General features: G+C 46.1%; 2 protein-coding genes, 1 long non-coding RNA gene and 1 pseudogene across 8 annotated transcripts in view; 2 read left to right on the forward strand and 2 right to left on the reverse strand.

Annotated features, from left to right (window-relative positions):
• Positions 1 to 476: 476 nt before the first annotated feature.
• Positions 477 to 16,150, reverse strand: DSN1 (DSN1 component of MIS12 kinetochore complex). 4 transcript variants are annotated; one of them, XM_045885729.3, is made up of 11 exons: positions 15,834 to 16,148; positions 14,374 to 14,421; positions 13,817 to 14,143; positions 11,187 to 11,260; positions 10,494 to 10,566; positions 8,032 to 8,119; positions 5,902 to 5,961; positions 5,424 to 5,498; positions 3,655 to 3,802; positions 1,867 to 1,954; positions 477 to 1,293 (listed from the first exon to the last, which is right to left on the reverse strand). In XM_045885729.3, exons 2-11 carry the CDS (start codon positions 14,405 to 14,407, stop codon positions 1,190 to 1,192), a joined length of 1,071 nt encoding a protein of 356 aa, XP_045741685.2. In that variant the 5' UTR covers positions 14,408 to 14,421; positions 15,834 to 16,148; the 3' UTR covers positions 477 to 1,189. The 4 variants fall into 4 exon arrangements, with proteins under 4 accessions (XP_045741685.2, XP_045741686.2, XP_064429208.1 ...); XM_045885730.3 differs by lacking the exon at positions 13,817 to 14,143 and having other exon boundaries at positions 15,834 to 16,150; XM_064573138.1 differs by lacking the exon at positions 14,374 to 14,421.
• Positions 8,612 to 9,152, forward strand: LOC123850687 (small ribosomal subunit protein eS27-like; annotated as a pseudogene).
• A 120-nt stretch (positions 16,151 to 16,270) lies between the features above and the next one.
• Positions 16,271 to 18,448, forward strand: LOC123851754 (uncharacterized). The gene is made up of 2 exons (XR_006792697.2): positions 16,271 to 16,449; positions 18,031 to 18,448. It is a non-coding gene; the product is annotated as an uncharacterized LOC123851754 (long non-coding RNA).
• Positions 18,449 to 18,770: 322 nt separating this feature from the next.
• Positions 18,771 to 27,279, reverse strand: part of MTCL2 (microtubule crosslinking factor 2) — a 67,698-nt gene continuing 59,189 nt past the window's right edge. For all 3 annotated transcript variants that reach the window (XM_054510088.2, XM_064573136.1, XM_045885727.3), the window contains one exon: positions 18,771 to 25,704. In XM_054510088.2, the coding sequence (XP_054366063.2) occupies positions 25,552 to 25,704 (153 nt within the window). In that variant the 3' untranslated portion in view covers positions 18,771 to 25,551. The remainder of the gene's footprint in view (positions 25,705 to 27,279) is intronic.

Here is a 27,279-nt window from a genome sequence, read left to right on the forward strand (position 1 = left end):
GGCTCTGTAAATACATGAAAGAAAAAGGAATGTGGGGGGGTCCCTGGGTGGCTCAGTCAGTAAAGCATCTTACTTTGGCTCAGGTCATGATCGTGGGGTCCTGGGATCAAGTTTTGTGTGGGGCTCCCTGCTTAGCAAGAAGCCTGCTTCTCCCTCTGACAAATAAATAAATAAAATCTCTTAAAAAAAAAAAAAGGAATGTAGGTCAAAGGAAGGAGATACCACCTTTCCCTAATTGGTACTTAGGCCAAGGTTTAAGACTTAAGATTATGACTGGGTATTTAAATGAAGTAGGCTTTATCCTATTAGGAGGATCAGAGAATAAGAAACATTAACAATAAATTAGTTGGTGTTTTCCTAGTAATTAATGCTGAGGCATATTTCCACACTATTGTTCACTTCAGCATCTTGGCAAGGAATCCTATTTTCTGCTAAGCCCCCACTGCCTTAAAAAAACTTTTTATATGCTCAGTGTATACACAAAGACAAAACAAAGCTTTTAATAATGTGCAATTTTATAATGCAAGTTATTAAAAACAGAGAACAATGAAAAACAGTACTTAGCCCCCTCCTGCCAGGAATCCAGGAGTTAGGATGTCAACTCAATATTAAAACCTAAAGCACACTGTAAACAGGACAGAGAATGAGTGGTATTTCCTTCAATCTGGACATCGTGTAAAGTGATACACATTTATCCATATGATGCAAACAACGCTCACAACTCCTCTACCAAAAATCACCTTCAGGGCCACACTAGAAAATTAGTCCCATTCCTTTACTACCAGAACCCAACTTGACCCCTAAAATGTTTTCCTGGATTTGGTCCTGAATGACTTTGGATTTTTTCAAAACCTAAAAAACATCTTCACAAGATGAAGATCACTGACCATGAAGGATATTTAAAAGAATGGGCTACTAGTTCTCAAGGTCATTCCACAAAAGAAGTTGCAAGCATTTTGCACATTCTTGGAAAAAGCATCTATATTACACTCTTTCAGATGCATAAATTCTGTCACTTTTAGAAAAAAAAAAAACAACAAAAAACCGCAGGGCTCTACATTCAGCCCGTTATCCTCAAAGGCAACAGGGCAGCTATCACCAGCTCAGACTGCCACGCAGTTGCCGTGTGTTGGGGCACTCTTCCCATTTCTCTCCTCTGGAGCACCTTGTGCAGGAAAGCTACATGAAGTCACTGACAAGACTTAGAGCAGTGTGTGGCAGGTGGGTTCTGTAGCTGAAGCTTGAGCAGTTTTCGAGCTGGAGAGGGATCTAATTGTTGTGTGCTTCTCTTCCCTGCAAAGGAAAGACAAAAGTAAATTTCAAGTGAATTCAAAATAACATTTATTGAAAACTTCTTGTATGGACAACTGTGCCAGACACTGAAGGGCATTACAATGACAAATAAGAGTCTCTGTCCTTAAGGAGATGGCAGTCCGGCAGGAAAGCCAGCTGCAACCACAACCATAACACTATGTAATGAGAAAATGAAGGTATATATAGCAAATAATTTAGGGCTGGAGGAGGCCAAGGAAAAGCAACAGGGAAGTAATGTCAGTGTTACTTAGTGGATTCTTGAAGAATGAAGAGGAAAACGGCAATGGGTATTTAAAAGCTTGGATTTACTAAAACAACACGGTTTGTGGGGATTTAATTTTCCAATCTACTATGTTCCTGTGAATTCACATCTAGAAATTTCCCATCAACTTTGAGTACCCACAGCATAATAATTATGGTGAGGGGAGAAAAAGAAATCATCTACACAGGCCTTATTTTCTGAGACCATATGCTCTGAAGGGCAGTTTGTATCTGAAGGGCTATCATATATAAAATAGTGCAAGCTCTAGTCCCCTGAAGACACACACTCACCGAGCTGTACTGACACCTTCTGGAGACACTGGGTACTTTCATCCATAAAAGCATGCAGCTGCCTCACAGACCCTTGCAGTTCGTCCATCTGCACATGAAAAACAGCTGTGAGCTATAAGGGTCCGTGGCTTCTTTTTTTTTTTTAAGATTTTATTTATTTATTTGACAGAGAGAGACACAGCCAGAGACGGAACACAAGCAGGGGGAGTGGGAGAGGGAGAAGCAGGCCTCCCGCCAAACAGGGAGCCTGATGTGGGGCTCGATCCCAGGACCCTGGGACCATGACCCGAGCCGAAGGCAGACGCCTAACAACTGAGCCACCCTGGCACCCCACCTTCTTCTTTAAAAAAAAAAATATATATTTATTTATTCGAGCGAGAGAGAGAGTGTGTGCACAAAAGGGGTGGGGGGAAGGGCAGAGGGAAAGGGAGAAGCAGGCTTCCCATGGAGCAGGGAGCCCGATGTGGAGCTCGATCCTGGGATCATGACCTGAGCCAAAGGCAGACGCTTAACGACTGAGCCACCCAGGCGCCCCATCCGTGGCTTCTTTGATGTTCCTCAAAAAAGGAAGGCAAGCTCCTGCTCAGGAGCTTTGCTTTGCTGTCTTTTCAACCTGGAAAGCTTGTGCCACACACTTTGTTTGCTCCTCCAGATTCACACTCTGCACTTCTCCATGTTGCTCTATGCCCTGGGAGGCTGCCAAGCATAACCTCAGACAGGATTCCATGTCCTCTGGTGTCTGGGCAGGTTTAGCCAAGAGGGAGCCCAAGTGGGAGGGAGGTGAATGAAGTCAGGATATTTTTATGCAGCCTTGCTGGAAGGGTCGTCTTGAGTTAGTTTTGTCTCTCAACTGAAGGTCATGGCCCACTATATAACTTTCTTCCTCTGGTACCACAGTGACTGTTCCTCCCCTCTGCCCTTCAGGCCTAGGGACAGTAAGAGTTCAGCTGCCTCTAAGCCCCAGGTTACTGCACTAATCTTTGTGGTTTCCTCAATACCCACACTTTATATATCACTCCTTCAATTAACCTTTATCAAGTGCATCTACTTTCTGTCGATACTTGGAGTGATACAATACCATTCTCCCAAATGTCCTCAGGGCTCACTTCCTCATTTCTTTTTTTTAGATTTTATTTATTCATTTGAGAGAGAGAGAATGAGAGACAGAGAGCAGGAGAGGGAGGAGGGTCAGAGGGAGAAGCAGACTCCCTCCTCAGCAGGGAGCCCGATGCGGGACTTGATCCCGGGACTCCAGGATCAGGACCTGAGCCGAAGGCAGTCGCTTGACCGACTGAGCCACCCAGGCACCCCACTTCCTCATTTCTTTCAAGTCTTTGTTAAAATGGTACCTTAGAGGGGCACCTGGGTGGCTCAGTCCGTTAAGCATCTGCCTTCAGCTCAGGTCATGATCCCAGGGATCGAACCCTGTGTTGGGCTCCCTGCTCAGCGGGGAGCCTGCTTCTCCCTCTCCCTCTGCCTGCAGCTCCCCTTGCTTGTGCTCTTTCTCTGTCAAATGAATAAATGAAATCTTTCAAAAAAAAAAAAGCAGCTTAGAAGGACCATCAACAACTGCTCTATACAGCAACCTGCCACCCTTCCTGTCCACTCTCTCCTTTACCTTGCTTTATTAGCTTTTATCACCACGTATTTATTTTTTTTATTGTCTCTCCATGTTTCCCCAAGGTAGAGCTGATAGTTATCTCATTACACATATTCTCCAGGTCTCTGAATTTCCAAGGATGACAACATAGCAAAGCTAAATAACCAAATTAATATGAGCCAACTCACCACCAACTCCATATAATCAAAGACTTTGTTTTGGTTCTGCAATATCTTCTGGTAGTCAGGCTTTGTATTAAGGACTTCACTCTGGGAAGATCCAAGATATGTTGCAGGTTCCACTTCAACTTCAGTAACTTTGGTTTCAGCTGATCCTCTGGAAGGAAAAAAAAAAAAGAACAAAAGAGCGTTCAAGGAATTTTTTTTAAAGAGTTTTTAATTATTTATTTATTTGAGAGAGAGAGAGCACAAGCAGAGGGGAGAGGGAAAAGCAGAATCCCCACTGAGCAGGGACCCTGATGCAGGGCTCAATCCTGGGACCCTGAGATCATGACCTGAGCCAAAGGCAGACGCTTAACAGACTGAGCCACCCAGGCGCCCCTCAAGGAATTTCTATAATCATTTTCTGGGGGAAGATATGTAAGACAACCTAGGGAAAAAAAACGCCAATAAGGCTTTATTAACCTGAACGAATATTCTTCCACTCTACTGTAGGCATAGGCTTTCTTATTAACAAGGGGGTCTGAAATGATTATTCTAGTGTTAATATATTTATACCACTGGGCTCCAGGAAATGCTAGAACCTTCAGATCAGTTGACTCCACCTAACAGTAAGGTCCATTTACAAAAAGGACTATAGGTGGGGTATGGTAAAGCCAAAGCTTGCTTTCCTGAAATCCCTATCTATGATCTTTTCCAAAAAATGCTGGGCCACTTCAATTATCTGAAATAACTGAATATGATGGAGAGTTCATGAAAACTGAGGACTCTTTAACAACAACCACTCCCAAAATTTCCTGACTGCCAGACCCTGCTGAACACATTCCATTTCACCTCATTTTACACTTACAACAACCCAATGAGGTAGGTACTAATATTATCCCCGTTTTCAAGAGGAACTTCAAGCTTAGAGATTAAGTAGCTTGCCCAAGATCACAAATTGAAGGAGTAATTAGTATTGTAACAGAGACATTCTGCTTCCAGAAGCATTCCTCTTAACCAATAAGCTATGCCACATCAAAAGTTCTTATTCTGAAACTTTGTTCTTACACTTTACTTATCTTCATAAACAGAACGTGTAAGGGGCAAATAAAGTAACTGGTAACCATCAGTGCCTGGACTGCGGAAGTTTTCAAACCATGTTCCTGAAAGCACCTCCTTACAAAGAGGCCACTTCTGCAGTTAGGGTTTTAGCTAACATTTTATATTTGGGTTTCTAGCTGAGATACCGTTGGGGAAAAAAAAGCTTAAAATCACTGGCTTAGATGGCCAACTAAATCAAAGTCTAGTACTTTCCCACTTTTTATGCCTTTAGGACTCAAAGATCCTCTCTCTCCTATACACCCTCTTTCATCACCCCCTTCCATGTTTTTGCATCTCCACGAAGGACCTGGCCAGGGTTCTCTCCCATACCTGCAGCTTGAAGGCCACGTGCAAACTGACGTGCCCTGACCAAGATTTTGGCCCAAGCCCGAGTGCCCTGGTACAGGGCAGAGATGGGCCTGTCTCCCCCCGGATGTGCAACAGCAGCCAAGGACACAGAACTGAAGCAATTCTGTTCTTTGACTGAAAATAGTGACACCCACTCTCCCTCCCTTTCCCCCAACTCTCCACTTATAGTCCTAGAGTGCTAATACACATTTTATAGAGCTTTGATGAGTTGATTGGCCTATGAGAAAGGATTCATCTTTCAATTTGTGCTAACAGAACTGAAATCAATTCAAATCAAATTCCACAAGGTAAAAAGACAGCTTCCTATTTCCAATCATGGAGCTAACCTGGATATGATCTCTTCAGCCTCCTTCTGGTAGTACTGCAAGAGCTGATCCCAAGACTGACGTTCTAAAGAAAATCTATAGAATCAGGAAAAAAAATAATCAGTTACTTTTTGATCATCTCATTCTGAATCACTCAGGGCAACAATAAGTACATCAGGTGTCTACTCTGGTTCTAAGATGTGAAAAAAAGGTCATTAAAGGATCAGAAAGCCCGACTGATTCAGAGGATATGAATTTAATCAAATCAAACATGAGTTCTTAAAATCAAATTAACATCCTGATTCCCCAGACTCCATTCTATGAAACTGGCCATCAGTAAAGCCCACAAGATCCCAATAAGCAGCTTTCTAAATTCCAGTGTTGACACACTAGTACTGAGACTCTGAATGGAATGTTTACTATTAATTTTTTCCAGACCTAGTTATTTTCCCCAGATGAATTTAGATTTTCCAACAAAGGATCACTCATTTTCACTTACTTTGTTATGTATTCCTTCATTTCAGCCACTGATGTTTCCAGAGATAAATCTGATTCTTTTCTGGAATACAGATAAGACTGTAAGAACAATATAAATCTTTCAAAAGCACTTGCTTTTAATAGGATGCCTTACAAAATTTTAATGGCAGTAAAAGATATTCAGAATTCATCTTTCAACAAATATTTATTCTTGAACTCTATCTCACTTCTGCACTAGATAACAATTTCCTCAGTGGTCTCTTTATTTTCTATTTCTCTCATCAATTCCAATTCACCTATAGCCAGATTACCCTTCCCTAAAATATTCCTTAATTTTGTTTTCCTTGCCTAAAACTCTGCAACTCTCGACTGCATTCAGAATAAAAGTCAAAACTCTTCAACCTGGCACTTTAGGCTGTTTTGGCTCCAACCAGCTCATTAACTTTGATTCCAATTGTTTCCTTTCACCTATTCTGCCCCATATAATCTCATTCAGCCCGACCCTCAAACATCTGGAGCTTTCCATCTCCAAACTTTTGTTCACATCATTTTTTTTTAAAGATTTATTTATTTATTTGAGAGAGAGAGAGAGAAAGCATGAATGGAGGAAGGGACAGAAGGAGAGAATATCCAAGCAGACTCTCGCTAAGCATGGAGCCTGACTCGGGGCTTGATCTCATTAGCCATGAGATCAGGACCTGAGCAGAATCCAAGAGTCAGACGCTCAACCGACTGAGCTGCCCAGGTGCCCCTTGCTCACATTGTTTTTGTGTCTCTTCTGAGTCACCTTTTAAGGCCCAACAATACTTTTGTATGTGACATCTCTTCTTCCCACTCAAAATGATGTTATCAGTGGACAGGGATTATGTTTATTTACACCAATGGCTTAGCTCAGTTGGGTGACTAATCCTGATGGAAAAGAAGCACTGAAAATGCCAAAATTCTGCAGATGTACTTGGTACTCTACCTGGCAAAGACAAGTTAGCTGTGCCACCTTTCATGTTTCTCCACCAAGGCCTGTGACACACAGCCTCTATCACCTATGGCTGAGATGCAGCAGCTGGTGGCTTAAATACACTGCATTAAAAGAGATACTATGCTGAGCCAACATATTTTTCATTTCCTGGATAGTAATGTTAATTCTTTTTTTTTTTTAAGATTTTATTTATTTATTTGACAGAGACACAGCGAGAGAGGGAACACAAGCAAGGGGGAGTGGGAGAGGGAGAAGCAGGATTCCTGCTGAGCAGGGAGCCCAATGTGGGGCTCGATCCCAGGACCCTGGGATCATGACCTGAGCCGAAGGCAGACGTTTAACAACTGAGCCACCCAGGCGCCCCAGCAATGTTAATTCTAACAATCTGTGGGAAAGTAAACCTTTGTGAAGTCAAAACTAAAAAGTTTTATGAGGTAGGCCCAAGTGACATGATTTGTTGCAAGGCAGAAGCTAGAGAGTTAGACCCTGCCCCTACAGAGGAACTACCAGTTTGGGGCTGGGATTTAAAAACTTCTCCTAATATTCTTGCTTACCAACAGCTGAAGAACATAAGTTTATCACCAACTTGCCTTGCTAGCAAATAGCTGAACAATGCTTTTCCTCTCATCTTTCCATGGCTGGTTCCTTCCCACCACTCAGGTCTTAACAGGTCTTCTCTGTACACTAACTAAAGTTGTGTACACCCCCCTCACGTCACTATCATAGTTACTGACTTCTTAGATAATCACTACCTGAAATCCTTATTTTCTACGTATTTGATTGTCTCTCCTGTTAAAATACATAAGAAAGACCTTGCTTGAGGGGCGCCTGGGTGGCTCAGTCGTTAAGCATCTGCCTTCGGCTCAGGTCATGATCCCAGGGTCCTGGGATTGAGCCCCGCATCAGGCCCCCTGCTCCGCGGGAAGCCTGTTTTCCCTCTCCCTCTGCCCCTGCTTGTGTTCCCTCTCTTGCTGTGTCTCTGTCAAATAAATAAAATCTTAAAAAAAAAAAAAAGAAAGACCTTGCTTGACTTATTTATCATTTTATGTCCAGCATCTAGAAGAGCCTGGTGTGTAGAAGATGCTGGATAAATGTTTGTTGAGTGAATAAGCAACTAATTATAATGAAAAGTCTTAATTCAATTATAATTTAGGACAGAAGGGGAACTGCACATACCCTTTTGAATCTTCAAAACATTTTTGTAGAGTTCCATTACTTTCCAGGCTCTCTGCAAAATGCTGCAATTCTTCAGAAAGAGAAGATGCTAGAGGGGGGGAAAAAAAAGTACATGTTATAAAATAAATAGAATATGAATTTCCACAGCAAGCTGCTGACAAAGATATACTCAAGGTGGTCTCAGCTCTAGGGTCCCCTGTTACATTTTGGCCCTCTCACCTATTCAAAGAAGTAGTATAAATATGCAGAAAGATTTTATCTTTGTTCTTTGGGTAGGTATAGATAGAACGGAAGACAACTCCTCTTTATGACATTTATGATAGTGTTTTTTATACTTGACTGGTGAAAACTAGTTAAAAGTTATATGTGCACTGACATTTCATTCTTTCAAGAAATTTCAACTGCTGGCAGGCAATAGGCAGGGGCATAATGAAAAATGTTAAAGGAGAATAAAGAATTATGGGCATAAGGTAAAAACAGGTCTCTGCTTCGACTTGGAAGAATCTACAACTGCACTCAGGTGAGAAATGCAAAGGGGAAAGCAGATGTTAAAAAGTTATCGTATCTACTCTAATTGGTGATGGTCCAATGCCGAGATAAACAACAGCCTGAGTTCATATATTTTCCAGGTCTTCTAAGTGGGTAACACTGAATATTTCTGACCCTGGATGATTGTGTAGTTATACTATAAAGAGCTACTTCCTAGGAAGTTGAAAATGGATTCCTAAGAATATTTGTAACTTATATCACAGATGAACAGCTAATTTCCTTAATGTATAAAGAGTTCCTACAAACTGATGTAAAAAAGCCAAGATCCCAATTTTCAAAAACGAAAAAGGAGCCTTTCCGGCGGTGCCAAACTCCCCACAAGAACATCCCCTCTCAAAGGACCTCCTCCACCCATCCCAGAAGAGAAAAGGAAACACAAGAAGTGCCTGGCGCAGAGCCCTAACTCCTACTTCATGGATGTGAAGTGCCCAGGATGCTACAAAATCACCACCACCTTTAGCCATGCACAAACAGTAGTTTTGTGTGTTGGCTGTGCCACTGTCCTTTGCCAGCCTACGGGAGGAAAAGCAAGACTTACAGAAGGATACTCCTTCAGACAGAAGCAGTGCTAGAAGCACCCTCCATCAAGATGAGGGGCAAACTATCCCAATCAACACATTTTGGATTAAAAAAAAATGAACAAAGGATACAATCAAACAACACACAGAAAATGAAGTACAAGTGGCTCTAAAAAATATGAAAAAGTGCTTATCCTCTTTGAAAAAAGAGGGAACACAGATTAAAGCTAGAAAATACTTCTTATCACCTATCAAATAGTAAAAAATCTGAGCTGCTTGGTAAAACTGTTATGAGTGTGAAAAAACAGGTACTTGCATATATTGTTGGTAGGAGAATAAACTGATAGAACCTTTCTGGAAGGCAATCTGGTAATTTCTCACATTTCATTTGATCTATGTAATTTCAATTCTAGAAATTTATCTTATTTTTACTTGTGTATGTGCCAGAAGACTTGTGTAAAAAGGTATTCATTACCCTATTCATTATAATAGCAAAAGACTGGAAACAACCCTGAAAGCCCACCAGTAAAGAACTGGTTAAATCATATATGGAACATTTATAAAATGAAATGTCATATGGCTACTAAAATGTCAAGACAGTTCTATATGTGCAATATGGAACAATGTGCAAGACAAACTGGTTTAAAAAAAAAAAAAAGACAAGGGGCGCCTGGGTGGCTCAGGCAGTTAAGTGTCTGCCCTTGGCTCAGGTCATGATCCCAGGGTCCTGGGATAAGTCCCGCATCGGGCTCCTTGCTCAGCGGGAGAGTCTACTTCTCCCCTTCCCTCTGCCTCTAACCACTGCTTGTGCTCTCTCCCTTGCTCACTCTCTCTCAAACAAACAAACAAACAAATAAGACAAGGGGTGCCTGCGTGGTGTCTGACTCTTGGTTTCAACTCAGGTCATGATCTCATGGTCATGAGATAAGCCCCGCATCGGGCTCCTCACTCAGCACGGAGTCTGCCTGAGTTTCTCTCTCCCTCATCTTTTGCCCCCCCCCCTCTAAAATTAGTAAATAAATCTTAAAAAAAAAAAAAAGACAAGGTAAAAAACAGTGCAGAGTATATGTTCATTTGGTATTCATGTAAAAATGCTGGAAATGCAGTAAGATCTCTGTAATAATCAACCGGAAGCTGGTGGCTGCGGTGTCTGCTGCAGAGAGGAGTTGGACTGGCTTGGGGTGGGAGGCTGGCTTATGTCACACTTTCATACCTTCTGAATGTCATAAGCATATATTCTTACTCTTTTAAACACAACTCTAAAATATAGATGGGGGCTGGTTTTGTGAGGCGGCAGCTCCTATAAATGGAGGTCCTGAAAGTGGGGCTTCAACCGACCTAAACAGAAGGTAAAGCCAGAGGCCAAAGCTGGCTCCTCTATTCTTAGCAACTTACCTTTGGCTCTAAAACTTTCATGACTGAAGCCCTCAGTGTCCTTTAGGAAAGGTTCAAGTTTCTGAACAGAGAACTAAATAAAGGAAAGCATTTTTAGTACAACCAAGATTTTCCAGGCCAGTCCTGAGTTCATGTAATTTCATGATGTTTAATCAACATGAAAGTAAACATGATTTAATTTTTATGCCTAAGATTTTTCATATAAACAAATAAGTAGATCAGGAAAAATCTCTTTGCTCAGACTATACATTTTGATTTTTGGTTCAGAGAAACATGGTCATTTAATTAACACAAATGACTTATCTAAATTGATGTAAATCACCAGTTAGCCATATAATTTCCGCTCGGTATGTAGTCAGACCTTAAATGTCTGCTTTAACTTAGATATTGACCTTCACCCACTTTAAATTCCCATCATTTGCTGCCAATGGGCAAACTATACTAGACTGAGGAAATCTCTGTCAGGTGCTCAATTAGCACCAGCACCAGTGGGATTGGTAGGAAGACTAGTCCAGAGAGAAATCAGCTGCTGCTGGGATTAAATCTGGCTTTTAAATTAATCCCACCTAGACAGAAGCATCTTTTAATCTCAACTGATACATTACACAACACTGATCTCTTTTTGGGGCTGTCACAGTAACAGTTTAAAAAAAAAAAGAAAAAGAAAGCATTTCTCAATTCCGAGATTCTTACCTGGAAACTGGAAAGCAGGAGAGCGACAAGCCGTTTGCTTTCTGTTAAGTTGGCACTGATGGATCTGCTGAGCTCTAACATAAAATATCACCACATGTAAGGGACTAGATACTAATACAGTTAGCAAAGTAAAAAAAACTGAAAATTGTCCTCCCTCCTGATGGGGTCTAACTTCAGGTAAGAACGCGTAGGCAGCCTTTTCTACTTAAAAGGAGAATTTATATAGAGTATATCTAATTTTTTTAGACTCACCAAAAAATGAAATTTACCTATTTATATATACTAACTTTAAAATGTTATTAAGAAACCTTTTATGGATTACATTAAAATCTTGTCTGTTATGGGTGCCTAGATGGCTCAGTCAGTTGAGTGTTCAACTCCTGATTTTGGCTCAGGTCAAGATCTCAGAGTTGTGAGATCAGGTCTTGCAACTGGCTTCCCACTCAGCCAGAAGTCTGCTTCAGTTTCCTCCCTCTGCCCCTGCCCCTGCCCCTACCCCGGCTCATGTGTGAGCTCTCTCTCTCTCTTTCAAATAATTAATTAAATCCTTAAAAAAAATAGTAACATCAAAAATAATAAAAACAATGCAACTTTAAAAATCATTTAACTTGTTTCTGATGTTTTATTTTCAGCACTCAAGGAAAGGAGATGGGAACATTTGAGCATCTTTAGGACAGGCACTACAGTGTGTTTTGTTTGTTTTTTTAAAGTAGGCTCCATGCCCAATGTGGGGTTTAAACTCAGGACCCTGAGACCCTGAGATCAAGAGTTCCATGCTTGGGGCGCCTGGGTGGCTCAGTTGGTTAAACATCTGCCTTCGGCTCAGGTCAGGATCTCAGGGTCCTGGGATGGAGCCCCACGTAGGGCTCCCTGCCCAGTGGGGGGGTCTGCCTCTCCCTCCTCCCCCCTGCTCATGCTGTTTCTGTTTCTCCCTCTTTCAAATAAATAAAATCTTATAAAAAAAAAAGTCACATGCCCTACCGAGTAAGTCAGCCAAGTGCTCCTGCAGTGTGCTTTAAATACACTGTCTTATAAATTATGAGCTCCATTTTACAGATGGGAAAACTGAAGCTCAGAGGGCAGATAACTTGCCAGAGGCCAGATATTCAATCCCAAATCTGCCACCAAAAAAGGTGTATTTTCCCAATAAGAGCCATACTGCCTCTCTATAATGACCTAATAATGACATTAATAGTAATTTGTTGAACACTTGCTATATAAAAGGCATTTCATTAAATGCTATGCACACCTCATTAAAACCAAAGGCAAGTAGCTTATCAATTCCATTTTACAAAGGAGGACACTGAGGCACAAAGGCTGGATGATAGGTAACTTGTAACCCAAGGTCACATGGTGAATCCCCCTGAATTGGAGGGGTATTTTACATAATTATGCCACTGAATCCTCAAAGGACTATAAGATGTAGTTTTTTTTAAATTATGTCCATCTAAAAACATCAATTATTACACAGCAAAGAAAGTTTGCTCTGACAATTTGAGATACATATATTTTTGTCCTCCAGCTTCAGCTGGCTGTGTTTTTAGTTCTTTTGCCTCCTAGTTATTTCTCATTGCTGTTAGTATAGAAAAACAGGATACCTTCTGCCCCTAACCAAAGAAACCTGGCAAGTAGCCAGGAATAACCAGGAGATAACCAATCTTATTACATCAGTGATTTTTTGTTATACAGAATTTTAGGTCCACAGGCCCTGGAACAGAGATAAAGGTAGGGGTAATCTTAGGGAATTGCTTGTTTTCTTGGCACACCTACAGAGTCAAGTGCATGAGCACAATTGTGGCAGCAATATGCTAAATGGCTATTTTTACCCAGATTTCCTTCTACACATCAGGCCATCTGGAAGTGAGCTAATATCTTTAAAATAATCACAATAGCTTAACATTGGAGCTATTTACTTACTATATGCCAAGAACTGTGTTCTATATCAATTCATTTAATTCTCACACAACCCTGTAAAATAGGTATTATTTCATCCCATTTACTGATAAGGCCTGTAAGGCAAAGGAGCTTAAGTAATCTGCTCAAGGTTACACAACTAGTAAGTTCTTCCTGAAATGTGCTGGACTTTCCACATTAAATCTTGTACTTCATTGCTTACTGAGATGTAATTATTATTGTAAGTTCACACAAATCACATTCAAATACGGCATGTCTAAAACCTTAGTTTTCACCAAGATGTTTTTACAGGCATCCTCCCTCCGAGATATTTTCAGTTATAAAGCCTATAAGCAGGTAGCAACCCATCCACCTTCTGTTTTACTTTAAGAAATAACAGAAAGCCATACAAAGAAATCTTTAATGCCTCTCATCCTAGCAGAGGTGAGAGTTGAACAATTGTAAACTAGAATTTTTGTTCATGGTGGAGATTACAACGGGCAGCTGTTAACATAAGAGCAATCATATGGAACACTCACTAGGTGTTTGACATTAGTACTTAGGATCTTAGACTATCCCCCTTACAGATGAGGAAACTGAGGTTGACAGGGGTGACATGATTTGCTCAGTCACATAACAAGTAGCAGAGCCAAGTCATTCCTCCTCCATTCTTTCTGCCATACCTCACTGTCTCTTATCTGAGCTGGAACTCCTGTCTTACGTACACAGCACCCCACCTGTGATGCCCTGATGAAAGGCAGGCAGTGACTTCCGCCGGCTCATTTCTTTCATACTTGCTCGCCGCCAAGATTGACTCTTGTCTTGACGATCGGGAGACTGTTCTTGGGGGGACAAATGAAGGGACCTGGACTGAAGTCCTTCCTGGCGGCCGAGATCACAACTTCCCCCTATTCTAGGGCTAGAGCCAAGGTGAATTCTTTCCTCTGAAACGCCTTGAGTCATCTCCAGGGAGGCAGGTGATTTGCTACACACTTCCACAGGGATGGGATCCGATTCCAGTGGATGATCATGAGTCTTAGTTGTCACTGGTTCCTCTTCTAGCACTTGTTATGAAAAAGTCAAAATACAAAATGAAACCCACCACAACCATGCATCTGAGCAAAAAGGTGGAAAAAGAAAATATATGCCCCAGATCATGGAAACAGTGAGGAAGCATCTCCGCAAATACGTAAATATGTGATTCCAAATCCACCAGAAGCCAGGAAAGCATTTGTGTATAGCTGAGAAATCTGAACCCAAGGCAAGAGGGCCTTAATTTTACTACAATACTTACCTTCTATCGTCTCCGATCTAATTACTGAAGTCATTCTGGATGAAAACCCTGAAAATAGGAAAACAAGGTGATCTGTTCTTCACATTTCAGCCTCAGTCTCGCTGGGGCTTTACTACCCCAGAAGAGACCTTGTGTTGTCCAGCCTTTCTGACCTGTTCATCTCTGCCCCATGAAATTCTACCTACCTGACAAGGCCCAGCCCAGTCCCACCTCATCCACCTCCTCCAGAGACTATCAGACTATCATTACCTCCTGTACTGAATTTCTACAGAACTCATCGTTAGAAATACTCATGTCTCACTTAACACGTACCTTCCTTTATTTCCCATTTAACTAGTCCCTCATATCCTAGATGGCATTATGATCTACATGGTCTTCCAAACTAGAAAAATCACATCATCCTTTACTTCTTATGTTTAATCTCCACATCCAAAGTCCTGTCCATCCTACCTCCAAAAGTCTCTGGAAAGCTTTTCTACACTTCCAGTTCTTAGTTTAGTATATGGGTCTCAGAACTTCCACCATCTGCCTCCCCCTCCCCAGCATAATCTTGCAGCCTCTCCACTAGTTTTCCAACATCCAGTACTGCTCCTCTCCAATCCATTCTTTAGACAGCAGCAGAGAATCTTCCAGTATATTCAACACCTTTCATTAACTAGTCCTAACTTACCCACCCCTGCTCTCTCCTGCAACCCCCATTCCCTGCATCACTTTTGAATCTCTACATACACACTGCCTGTAAGACTTACTCAGCCTTCCCAACCTAGCTCAAATGCCAAGCTTTCAAACCACTTCTCTAGGCAAAGTTGGTTGCTCCACCCCTTAGTCTTCCTAGCGCTGTACAGTCTGTTTACGGGTCTGTCTCCCCAGCCAGACCGTATTTGTATCCCTAGTGGCTGTCACCGACAACTGACTGGAAGAAGGCAAGGAAGGACATGACTGAGGCGTCTCTGCAAATTCCACGCTTACCCCTCCCTCCCAGCAAAAATCCGTATGAGGGGGAGGGACTCTAAATAAACAAAAATGAATATATAGGGAGGGACAGCGTGGGAAAGGTAACAGAACAAGGGTGTACCCGGTAGGTCAAGGATCTAGATCCCCACAGTAGGGCTGTATCACAGATTCAAGCCTGGATAATAAGAGCAACAAATATCATTTGTTAAGCTGCTTGTTAAGTGCTTATATGCCACGATCTGTGTATGTATGTACGCAGGCGTTTTATTTGCATCATTATCTCATTATCCCACTGAATCCTTTCCACAGCTCTGTAAATACTATCATTAATTCCTCCCCGCAGATAGGGTTCAGAGGGCCAAAAGCCCGGCCCACTGGGGACAGCCCGGGGGTGCGGATGCAGAGGTGGAATTCGAACCCAGGCCTGTGACCCACCCCCAGCCCTCAAACACCGTTCTGCACAGGCCCGAGCGAGAGGCGCGGCCCGCCCTTGGGATTCCTCTCACCCGGACGAGGCCGCAGCGCTCCAGTTCCCCCAGTCCCCTCTGTCTGGGGGGCAGCGACCGGTCTGGGCTGGGCGGAGAGGTCCGACGCCAAGGAGGCTGGTGCGGAGATGAGCCGAACGGCGTCCACGGAGAGATCTGCGACTTCCTGACCTCGGGACGACGCCAGTCCAGCCCACAGCCTCCGTCTTGGAGATACAAGCCAGCAAATCACTCTCCGCGGCCAAGAGTCGCGCTTCGACGTCCCGCGCCACTGCGGCCGCTCCTCACGGGCCTGGGGCGCCGTCAGCTATCTGCGACACTAAGGCTGCCGCCGCTTCTGAAAGACCCGCCAACTAAGGGCGCCTGCGCAGTTGGCAGCCTGCCGGATCCGCTCACGCATGCGCAGAACGCCGGCCTCCTTCGAGGCGCATGCGTAAACTTGTGTTCAACCGCTTGCCTTCCGCCCGCCCCAGCCCCCCATCTCCAAGTCCTTGCTGGTCCCGACCCGGCCACGTAAATTATTTCCCCAGCTATGCGACGCCCGCGGAGTCCCCTCCTACGGATTCCACCTCATCTTGTCCTTTGCGCTGGACGCATTCAGAGCCCATTGAAGATGGGGAGGCAGAGTCCCAGAGAGGTACTTGCCAAGGAAAATAGTGGATCACGGGGCATATGATGCCCTGCCGCGTCGTTAGGCCATGGTCCCCACCCCACGTTTATATTAACTGCAAAAACATGGGCCGTGTCTTTCCCAGGGCAGAATGGAGCTCTGTACTCCCTTTGTTTTATTCTGTCCCACTCCTGCGCTAGCACTTTCTCTCCTTCTGTGACCCCTTCAATATTGGCAAAGTTTAAGAACTCTCCTGTGCAGCCTTATTGCAGGCCACCCCCTCCCCAAACTGCTTGCAGCTCCTCTGCCCACCCCTGTTGCTTCTTCCCTCTGCTCCTTTGCTCAAGCCGTTCCCTTGGCCAGGGAAGCCCATTCCAGCTTTTTCCTGCAAAATTCTCCCGATTTTAAGCCTCAGCTGAGGATTCATCTCAGACTCTTCTCTGAGGCTCCAGACTGAAAACTGTGTTCCCAGAAGCCCAGCCGTGTCTACTCCACAGCAGGCTGCTTCTTCAGCACCTAGCATGATGCCATGGAAATGTCCCCTTGCTTATGTGGTCCTTTCTTTCAGATCTGAAACCAAATGTTGAATTATTAGCAGTCCAGAAAGTCTGAAAGATGCGTCAGAGAGCAGCTGCTGGAATGTGACTGGTCATCCTTCCATAGCAGCTGCGGTCCTTGGAAAGGTTTTCAGATGGGAGCTAGAAATCTGCCTTCCTGAAATTTTCCACTCTGTAGTTGCAGCCGGCTGGCTCTAATAGCCACCTGAAAGCAGAGATTTGCTTGGTTCCCAGAATATCACTTTCTGGGGCTCAGTGGTACCCAGTTCCTTCTATGCCTGCCCCCCTCTTTCAACTCCTTGTTTGTCAATGTCCCAAGAACAGAACACAATATTCCCAGCCAGGGCTGGTCATCCTGAGGCACAGTGAGAATATTGCTTCATGGATTCCAGACCCAATACATCCTCTGTCCTTCCTCTGCTTTCAGTTCTCCCATGGCTTCCTATGGTCTACAGGACATGGACATTCCTTCCCTCATAAGGCACTGCATGATCTGACCCAGGCCTTTTCATCACTCCTCACTCCAGTGACATCCTGTGGGCTCCACATTTCTGCTCTGCTCTCTTTCTACTAGGCTTTGATACATGCACTCCCTCACCCTGGAGCCACCTCCTGTCAGTCTCCTGCCTATAATATACCACTATCCCCTTCATTTATTCAACATCTCAACCTCAGGTGCCAGTTCAGATGTCCTGTGAAGTCTTTCAGTTCCTCCTGGGTTCCCCCCTGCCATTGACATTTGCTTTCTTGTCTTCCAGACCTATCTATTGCATTCTCAATGCCTAGCACAAACTTAGTTCTTGTTAGCCCCCCCACACATACACACCTCACCCCCAAATAAAAAAAGAGAGGGAGATGTAGATTTTTCATATGATAGCTTCCAAAATGGTCCCCAATAATCTCTGCTTCTTGGTGTTCATGCCCTGTGTGTTCCTCTTCCACACTGAGTAGAGCTGATCTGTATAACCAGTAAGATACTGCAGAAGTGACTGTGTGATTTTCAAAGTTTAGTCATAAAAGACGTTGTGACTTCTACCCTGCTTTCTTATAGATGACTTGCTCTAGGGCAAGCCAGCTGCCATGTTGTGAGGATACTCAAGCAGCACTATGGTCTATGTGGAGAGGAACTGAGGCCTCCTCCTGCCAACACTGACTTGCCAGGCATATGAGTGAGCCACCTTGCAAATGGATCTTCTAGCCCAAGTGAAGTCTTCACATGACTGCAGCCTGACTGATGTTTGACTGCAACCTCCTTGAGACACCTAGCTCAGTCAGAACTACCTAGCTCCCCTGCTTCTCCCTCTGCCCTCTTCCCTCTCGTGCTGTCTCTCATTCTCTCTCTCTCAAATAAATAAAATCTTTAAAAAAAAAAAAAAAAAGAACTACCTAGCTCCCAAATTCCTGATTCACAGCACCTGTGATCTAATAAATGTTTTGGGCCAATTAATTATACTGTGATAAATAACTGACCCATGTCTAAAGTGTCCTTTTTCCCCATGATACATTTGTAAAAGTTTTTTTTTGTAGAAAATAACATTTTTGAACACTGCAGGTTTCTCAGTGGTCATATCACACTGACTCTGAGGTGTAAGGACTCAGTATCCGGAACCACCAGTGGCCTCTCCCAAGTGACCCCAAACTAGCCAGCTGACTGTGGCATTCCCAGGGCTCCCTCCTTCCCAAGCAACTGGGCTGTGTGTGGAGGGTGGGGTGGGTAAAGTCAGGTTTCAAATCTGATGGGGACCCCACCCACCCTGCAAGAGAAATCAGAGAGGAGGCCAAATCCATGGAAACTGTTCATATGACATACTTTATTTCCAATCTACAACCATTAAAAACCTTTTGTAAGTTTACACTGTACAGTTATTCTCATGTCTGAAATAAGACACGGGCAGGGAGAGATGGAGGAGTGGGCCAGTTGTCCTAGCACCCAATCCATCTTGGGAAGGAGCCTTTTGAAGACGGAAGTGGGGAAGCGAGAACAGCGGACAGGAGAGGCAGACAGTTTGGCCCAAGGATGGCCTTGGTCCCTTCCCTCCCGAGGGCCTTTCCTTGGGAGTCCCCAAGGCCCAGGACTGCAGGACCCTTACCAAGAAACCAGGCTGGGCAGGAAGGGGGGCGCTTCACAGTATTGGCAGGGGTTGGGGAGGGGGGCCAAGATAAGAGGACAGTTTCTGGCTCTCTTCCTCAGCTGCTGGGGGTTGGAGCTGGTTTTTGACACTGTCTACTCGGTCTCCCTGGAGGTGGGGGGAGGAAGAGGAGGAGGAGCTAGGGACTTAGGAGTCTTTCCTTGAGGAGTTAGTTTTCTTACTACTTGAAGAGAAGTCATGAGCCTGTGGTGAGGTTTCCAAGGGATACATGGTCAGGGTCTTTATCTCCTGCCCGCCCCCTCTCCCCCAGGACTCCCACCTGCTGCTGGGCTAGCACAATCCTACACGGCCTTTTGAGAGCAGAACTGGAACCAAGCCAGAGGCAGGGAAAGGAAAACTGTAGCCTTTTCCCTGCCCTCCAGCTTCCAGGAAAAGGACATAGTTGTTTTTTTTGGCAGGGAGCGTTCCCAATCTCTCAGGCATCCAGATGAGGCTGGGATTTTCCAGTTGTTTCTGGTCTGGGCCAGCCTGTCCCTCACCAGCCACATGGATTGCTACGTGGGTCAGCAGTTGGCCAAGTCCTGTTATATGAGAATCACCTGGAGGGCTTGTTAAACCCCAGCTTGTTGGGCCCCACACCAGAATTTCTAATTCTGCAGGTCTTGGGTAGGGCCAGCACTCTGCATTTCTGTCAAGTTCCCAGGTGATGCTCCAGATGCTTTGAGAACCTCCAGGCACCTCATCCTCAGCAACTCGGTGTCCTGAGGCAGTGACAGGGAGCTGGGCCACAGCTGGCAAGGCCCAACCTTAGAGGCACCAAAATACCCGGGAAGCTGCTGGAAACAGTCTTGTGGTGAGCCCCCTGTGCGGAGAAGTAAACTAAGGCACAGAGATCAGAGGCAGAGTAGAGAGAGGAGCCAGGATACCAGGGTCCAGTGGAGAGAGGATGGTGATGTAGGATCCCAAAACACAAGGGGTGTTCTGGGGCCCTAGGGGTAATCCTGGTGCTCATGATAAAATCACAGAATGGGGAGGCTCACAGAACCAGCCAAACAGAGATCTTCCCAGACTTGGGCAGGGTCTCCAGATTCCCAGCTGAGGTTCTTCTTCCCAGGAGCAGTTTGAGTTGGTATCCGAATGGAGTGTGACAACGCATCCAGGCCCTGACTAACTCGACCCTTCAAGGATGCTTCGAGGAAACCAGAGCTCCTTCCTTTAGGGCCTGAGGTCCCGTGGGCTGGTAAAGGGCAGGAAGGGAGGGAAACGGGGCTGACTGGATAAACGAGGGTCCAAGGAAGGTGAGGAAAGAGTAGCAGGTAGTGGGGAGGAGCCCTGGTCTGGGGAATGCAGGCCCAGCACCATGTCCCCTTTGGTTTTTGGGTCTGTGGACTTCGCAAACTTCAAACACTGTTGAGAGGGATAAGGGGTAAAGCCAGGACAAGCTGTTCTGGAGGCAGTGAGGCCCAGGGGAGAGCAGAGAGGATAGTGGGGTGTCAAATGGACAGACCAATGGATGAATGACCTAGGGAAAGAAGAACACAAGCCAGGCTGCATCTTCTTTACAAACAAGGCTAGGCAGGACTGGGTAGGGTACAGGAGCCCAGAAGGAGGGATTCAAGCCCCCCCCCAACAATAGTTGACACTGATGGGGTCCTGAGGTTGGGGACAGAGAAGATAATGTGGTTCAACAGTGGACCTAGGAGATGTCCTGCTGGGCTAGGAGGTCGCTGGGGCCAAGCCGAGTGAGAAGGGCTGGCAAGGCTGATGCTCTCTGAGGTGTTGGAAAGGTGCCTCCTTTAGTGTGAGAAAATGCAAAATAAATAAAACAGAACCCAGGAAACACCACCAGATATGACAGCAAACGTCGGAGTCGGGCAACCAAAGACGCAGGTACTTCCGGGACAGGACGGGAGTGGGAGCCCGAGGGGGCAGGGAGGGGTTGCTGAGGTAGCAGGGAAGTCCATGGCAGGGAGCAGAGCTGGAGAGGCTGTTCTGGGAGGGCTGAGGGATGGGTGCTAAAGTAAGCTTGGGACCCAGAAGAGAAAAACCTGATTACATACGGGTCACGGCGACTTGGTATGTTGGTGGGAACTGGCCGAGAAAAGGAGGCAGGAGGAGGGGAAGCTTTGGAGGAAGATGGTAACAGAGAGGATGGGTGGGAGGAGGGGAGCCAATAGACTGAGCCCAGAGAGAGGAAGGGGCCCAACTAAGAGCACAGAATGGCAGAGTGGGGTCTCATTCACCACTGGGGATGCAGAATCTGCTGGGAGTCAGGAAACCAGCATTCTGGTCTTGACTGTGCCTTTAGTTTACTATGGGTTTACTTGGGTGAGCCACTCTCTTCTCTGGGCCCAATTTTTCATCTAAAAAGGTGAGGAGGTTTGACACAAAAGTCCAGATATTGTGTGATTCCATTTATATGAGCTACCTAGGTGAGGCAAATTCATAGAGACAGAAAGTAGAGTAGAGGTTACCAGGGACTTGGGGAGGGGGCGATTTATTGTTCAGTGGGTACAGAGTTTCAGCCTGGGTGATTAAAAAGTTCTAGAAATGGTTAGTGGTGATGGTTGCATGGTTTCAAGTCTGGGTTAGGCAGTGGCATATTCTGGGTGTCCTGTACCCACAAAAAAAAGCCCCCAGTGAGGCAGTGGGTTTACACAGCAAGCAGGACAGAGTTGGGCTGGGGCATCCGATGGACCCAGGTCCTAGTCTAGGTTCGATGACTTCCCAGTTAGGTGACTCTGGGATGAGCCCTGCACCTCAGTTTCCTGATCTGCACTAACCCCTGTCCTGCCAAGGCTTCCTCCCACAGCTGTCCCTGAGAGGTCTGAAGCAGATGTGGGATAGGGGATAGGGGAGCAATTTCTAGATAGCAGAGTACTCTAGGTGGGGTGTGCAGGGGATGATTATTAGTATGAGTGAAGAAGTAGTGGGAGCTTGGCGGGGGCTGGTAAGGTTGGAAGTTGGGGTACATTCTGGATGGGAAGGGAGAGGGAGGGAGAGCCTGGAAGCTGGGTGGGCAAGAGGAGAACAGGCTGGGTGATGAAACCATGAAAGGTGCCTAGGGGTGGGTATGATGGGACCACATGACAGCATGTGGGAGGGTGAAGTCTTTGGGTCCTTGACTTTGTCAGCTGGGGAAGCAGCTGGGAGAGGAGTGTCCCTGGGAAGACCAAGAGGTGGGGTCCATTTTGAGTTCATAGAAAGCAAGACCTCTTGGAGGTATTTTTAATTTGGTCAGCCTTTGGTGGGGAACGACCTGGGAGGGAAAGAGGGGGACAGGAATTGGACACAGATGCCTTGTGCACACAAGATCTAGGAGCGACTGATGTGCCAAAGTGGTCTGATTTTCATTTCAAATACAGACATCATTGTCCCCAGGAGGGTCAAGTTTGGCTCTGGGAAGAGGTCGGACATAAGAAACGTGAGGTTGTCCAGTTCAGGGTCAACCAGGGCACCTGGCCCCCCACTTCCCCCCACCAACTGGTGCCAAGACGATAGATCCAAGTCCAGTGATCTGTAGGGGATTAGGACCCCAGGGTTCCTTGGAACTTTGGTGGGAGACAGTGGAGATGGTAGAAAAGGAAGAAGGATAGAGGAGGTCGGGGAGAAGGAAGAGGAGGAAGGTGCTGGGAGTCCAGTGATGGAAGAGAAGCAGGAAGGGGAGAAAGGGAAGAAGGGCAGTGTTCCTTCCTGGGACCCCAGTGCTCCAGGGGAATCCCCTGTGGGTCAGGCAGTTTTCTGCTTTGGGAATGTTACCAAGACTTAAAAGGCATTTGAAGAAACAAACAAACTTAGAAATTACATTCCAAAAGAGTAGAGAGTTTTTACAAACCAACCCCCCCACCCCAAAAAAGAAAACACAACCAGTTACTAATTAAAATGCTAAAAATCAAACCAAACCAATATTTACACATAACATTTTCAACCCCATTGAGCCCCACGTCCAGAGGCTTCTGCAGGAACAGTGGTGAGTGGCCTTGCACAGTGGAATGCAGGAAGTAGACACTCAAGGACTTTACTGAAAACCAAGATCTGGAGCCTCTGACAGCAGTTGGGGATCGGGTGGCCAGGCGCTGAGACAAGAAGACTGCAAGGACAGTGTTGGACGAGGACGATGGTAAGGCTGAGTGGTCCGTAGGCCTCGGGTTTCGGGTCTCATGAGGATTTCTCCCCAAGGCTGGGAATGAAGCTTGGGGAGCTTCCATAGCCCTCCATAGCTTAGGGAGGTGGCAGAAGGCCTCTGGTGGCATGTGGCCTGGTGTGAGTCCCCTCACCTGAAGATAACCTTGGAGGGGCCCCCTGACCTTTTGAGTGGGAGCAGTAGCATCCCAGGGGGGGGACTGGCCCATGGCTCCCGTGGCCGGCCTGCTCTGCCCACACAAGTCACTATGGCATGAGCAAGGACCTGGTCAGACTGCCATGACCCTTGCATTGTGCCCGTAGGGAATGGAGATGAAGGACTTTGGGTAACTTGTCCAGGTGACCCTGAAAGGGCAGGACTGGGAGCAGGTGGGATTGCAGACGTGTCTCCTGAGTCCTGGGGGCAAACTCACAAAGCTGCTGGCTTTTGGTCTTCCTGCATTCCGCAGACAAGCTGCTTCATTCTGGTATTTCCACTCTGAGCCCCCAGCCAATGGCAGGGGGTTCACGCATCTGCGTGTGGCGGGCATGTGTGCAACCGATACGGGTTCACTGGCACCAAGGGAGAGGCCATCTGAGGCCTTTCCCGCCACACTGCAGTACGTCCGATGGCTCAGGCAGCTCACGTGGGACGTGGGGAAGCGCGGGCAGGGGGGCTGGGGCTGGAAGAGGGGCCAGGAGAGGGCATAAGGCTAAGGAAAGAGGCTGGTGAGAAGGCTGGCAGGTGGTGAGAGCTGAGGCAGGCTGGCAGACACTCTCAGGTCCATGTGCAAAGCTGCAATAAACAACATTCTCGAAGTTCAGTCCTGTTTTCCCATGAGTTCTCACTTGGGGAACTTGGAGAGATCTCCACGCTCTTGATAGAACCTTAGTAATCTATGTTTGACTCATTAAAAAAAAAAAGGTTTCAGAGGGAGGAGCAAAATGAGAGGGCAGATGGAGAATGTTTGGGAAGTGGGGATGTCGGCCCAGCCCCCCACCCTGTCAGCCAGGGTTTGCAGACTGACTGCTGGGGGCTGGCCAAGTACCAGTGAGTGAAAAGCAGTGCTCTGAGGCCAGATGGTCAGCAGAATTGGGGAGCAAGCTGCCGGGCTTGTCAGCTGGGGAAGCAGTCTAAACTTGACCAGGAGACCCGAGCTCAGCGGCCGAGCTGCCTCGTCTGCATGGGGGAACCCCATGCCTGCCCATTGTGTTAGAAGCCTCACTTTGTCCCAGTGGCAAAAATACATGTCTCGACCTCCAATAAATTACCTTAGGGACTTTGGGGTAAATTAAATTATTAAAATAAAGTAAAACCACCTTAAATATTTATAGTAAGAAAAATTCAAATAAACAACTGAGGCAAGAAATGTGTTTCCAGGCCCCCATCCACTGCCGTGTCCTGGGGACACTGGCCTCTGGGAGTGCTCCTTGGCCTGGCGTGGCCAACTGGGAGTCTCTCATTGGGAATAGCTTTGCCCTCCACCAGCCACAGGATGTAAACACAGTGGAGATGTGGCGCCCCTCCAGGGTGTTGGGAAAAGAGACCCCAGCGATCAAGGCAGTGGGCATTCAGGCATTTATCTGTGCACCAGGTCTTGAAACTGACTCTACCTATTTCTATCCTGGGAAGGTTGGTGCCCCCCCAAGTCACCTTGATGAGGGAGGCAGTTCCAGTGGCTACCCAACCCTGAGCCCCACATGTTTCCACCTCATTCTCCAGTCCTTGCTGCATCCAGGCTACGGGCAGGGAGATCCAGCGCCCCAGGATTCCAGGCCGATAACCTGGCCCTGGCTACTGCCCTATCATACCCCCTAGGGCCACAGTGATCCAGAGCAGTGGGGCTGGGAGGAGGAAGCGGTGGAGGGAAGGAAGGGATGGGGATGATGCCCAGCTCAGCTCCACCAGGAACCCCACGTTCTTGTCATCGGTGTTTCCTCCCCACGAAGGAGGACATGGTTGGCAGGGAACATCTGTGAGCGCTTTTCCCTGAGGAGCACCGCCAGAAGTGTATCCTTTCCTTGGCTCTTCTGAGAAGTGACTGCGGGCAGAACCAGGCGAGGCTCTCCGAACGGACTAGCTCCCAAGGGATCCCTCTGGAGCCACCTCCGACGCCTAGGTGTGCTCTTTCTCCCACTGACTGCCTTCCCCTGGGAAGTCCAGGATCACCACCCAGCAGTCAGCAGGAGACCCCGCTTTACCTGGATGGGAAAGCTGTTCTCTGGCAGTGGTGTAGCTGCTGTCCATCCAGGGCAAGACGATGCTGGGGGCATGGGCCCCTTGCCTCGGCTCCTCCTCGCGGGTTTCCTTCGGCAATGCAGGGACTGGGCTGGTTGAGGTGGGGAGCCCGGCTGCTCTGTCACTCGCTGGGGGGAGCTGCCCTCTCCTCCCCACCCCAGCCGGACTCTGAAGGGTGCAGCCGGCACTTGGAAGGAGAGTGGCGGAGGGCAGAGCGGGACGGCCGGGCGAAGCAGGAGGTGAGAGACTGGGTGCTACAGTCACAGAGAGCATCCTGGGAGAAGGGAGGAGGAAGTCAGGAGGAGCCAAGAGGCACTGACCACCCAGGGGCTGTGTGGTCGGCCGGGCAAGGAATTGGGACTCAGCTGTGCCTGGGGACCAGGTCCCAGGGGCTATGGCCCCTCTCTGGACCAATTTTTTAAAATTGTCTTTCTTGGGCGCCTGGGTGGCTCAGTTGGTTAAGCGACTGCCTTCGGCTCAGGTCATGATCCTGGAGTCCCGGGATCGAGTCCTGCATCGGGCTCCCTGCTCAGCAGGGAGTCTGCTTCTCCCTCTGATCCTCCCCCATCTCATGCTCTCTCTCTCTGTCTCATTCTCTCTAATAAATAAATAAAATCTTAAAAAAAAAAAAGTTTAAAATTGTCTTTCTCCTCTTAGAACAATAATAAATATTCATAAATAACATTCCAGAATGTAATGAATTCTGGAATATACAGAGAAGAAAGTGGACATTGTCCATCAAAGATAAATTCTCAACATTGCACAAGCATACATTTATCAAAATGACATCATCTCCTACTGCCTATTTCATAACTGCAAAACAAACACTTTTCTGTCACTATGTATACCTAGATTTCCTTCTTTTTAGTGGCTATATACTACTCTACTGAATGGAAATACCTTAATTTATTTATCCAATTCATGTTTTATGTGCATTTTAGGTAGTTTCTCATTTTTTACTATTATCAACACACCAGCAATAATGGTTAAAAGTGCTGTTATTGAACTAGATTCCTTGGTTGAAATCCCAGCCCTGCCACTTACCAGCTGTGTGACCTTGGGTAAGTTACTTAACCTCTCTGAACCTTGATTTCCTTCTAAGATGAAGGACATGATACCTTTCTCAAAATTGTTGTGAGGTTCAAATAAAAAATGATATGCAAAGCACTTGGCATAGTGCCTATTAAGTATTCAGTAAATGTTAGTAATTTTTATTAATAATGCCATACATTTATTGATACAATGTTCTCCCACCTCTGTGAATATTTCCATAGGCTACATTCCTAGAACTACTGGGTCAATGGGTAACATGCACATTTTATATACTGAAAAAAATTTGGATCAACTTTAAAATCAACATTCAGGGGCACCTGCGTGGCTCAGCCGTTAAGCGTCTGCCTTCAGCTCAGGTCGTGATCCTAGGGTCCTGGGATTGAGGCCCACATCGGGCTCCCTGCTCAGCGGGAAGCCTGCTTCTCCCTCTCCCACTCCCCCTGCTTGTGTTCCCTCTCTCACTATGTCTCTCCCTATCAAATAAATAAATAAAATCTTTAAAAATAAATAAATAAAATAAATAAAATAAAATCAACATTCAAAATACAGCCAGCTTGTATATTTGTCTCTTTATGTACATGGTTCTATGGGTATAATGGTTAATTTTCTGTGTCAACTTGACTGAACCACAGGGTGCCCAGATATCTGATCACACATTATTCTGAGAGTTTCTGTGAGGTTGCTTTTGGATGAGATTAACATTTAAATCAGTAAAGCAGATTGCCCTCTCCAATGTGGGTGGGCCTCATCTAATCAGTTGAAGGCCTGAACAGACCAAAAGGCTGACTCTCCCTGA

Source organism: Mirounga angustirostris, unplaced genomic scaffold, assembly GCF_029215605.1.
Source record: "Mirounga angustirostris isolate CCGP_5_RB_7025 unplaced genomic scaffold, mMirAng1.0.hap1 SCAF_10, whole genome shotgun sequence".
In the NCBI taxonomy this organism is placed as follows: Eukaryota; Metazoa; Chordata; class Mammalia; order Carnivora; family Phocidae; genus Mirounga; species Mirounga angustirostris.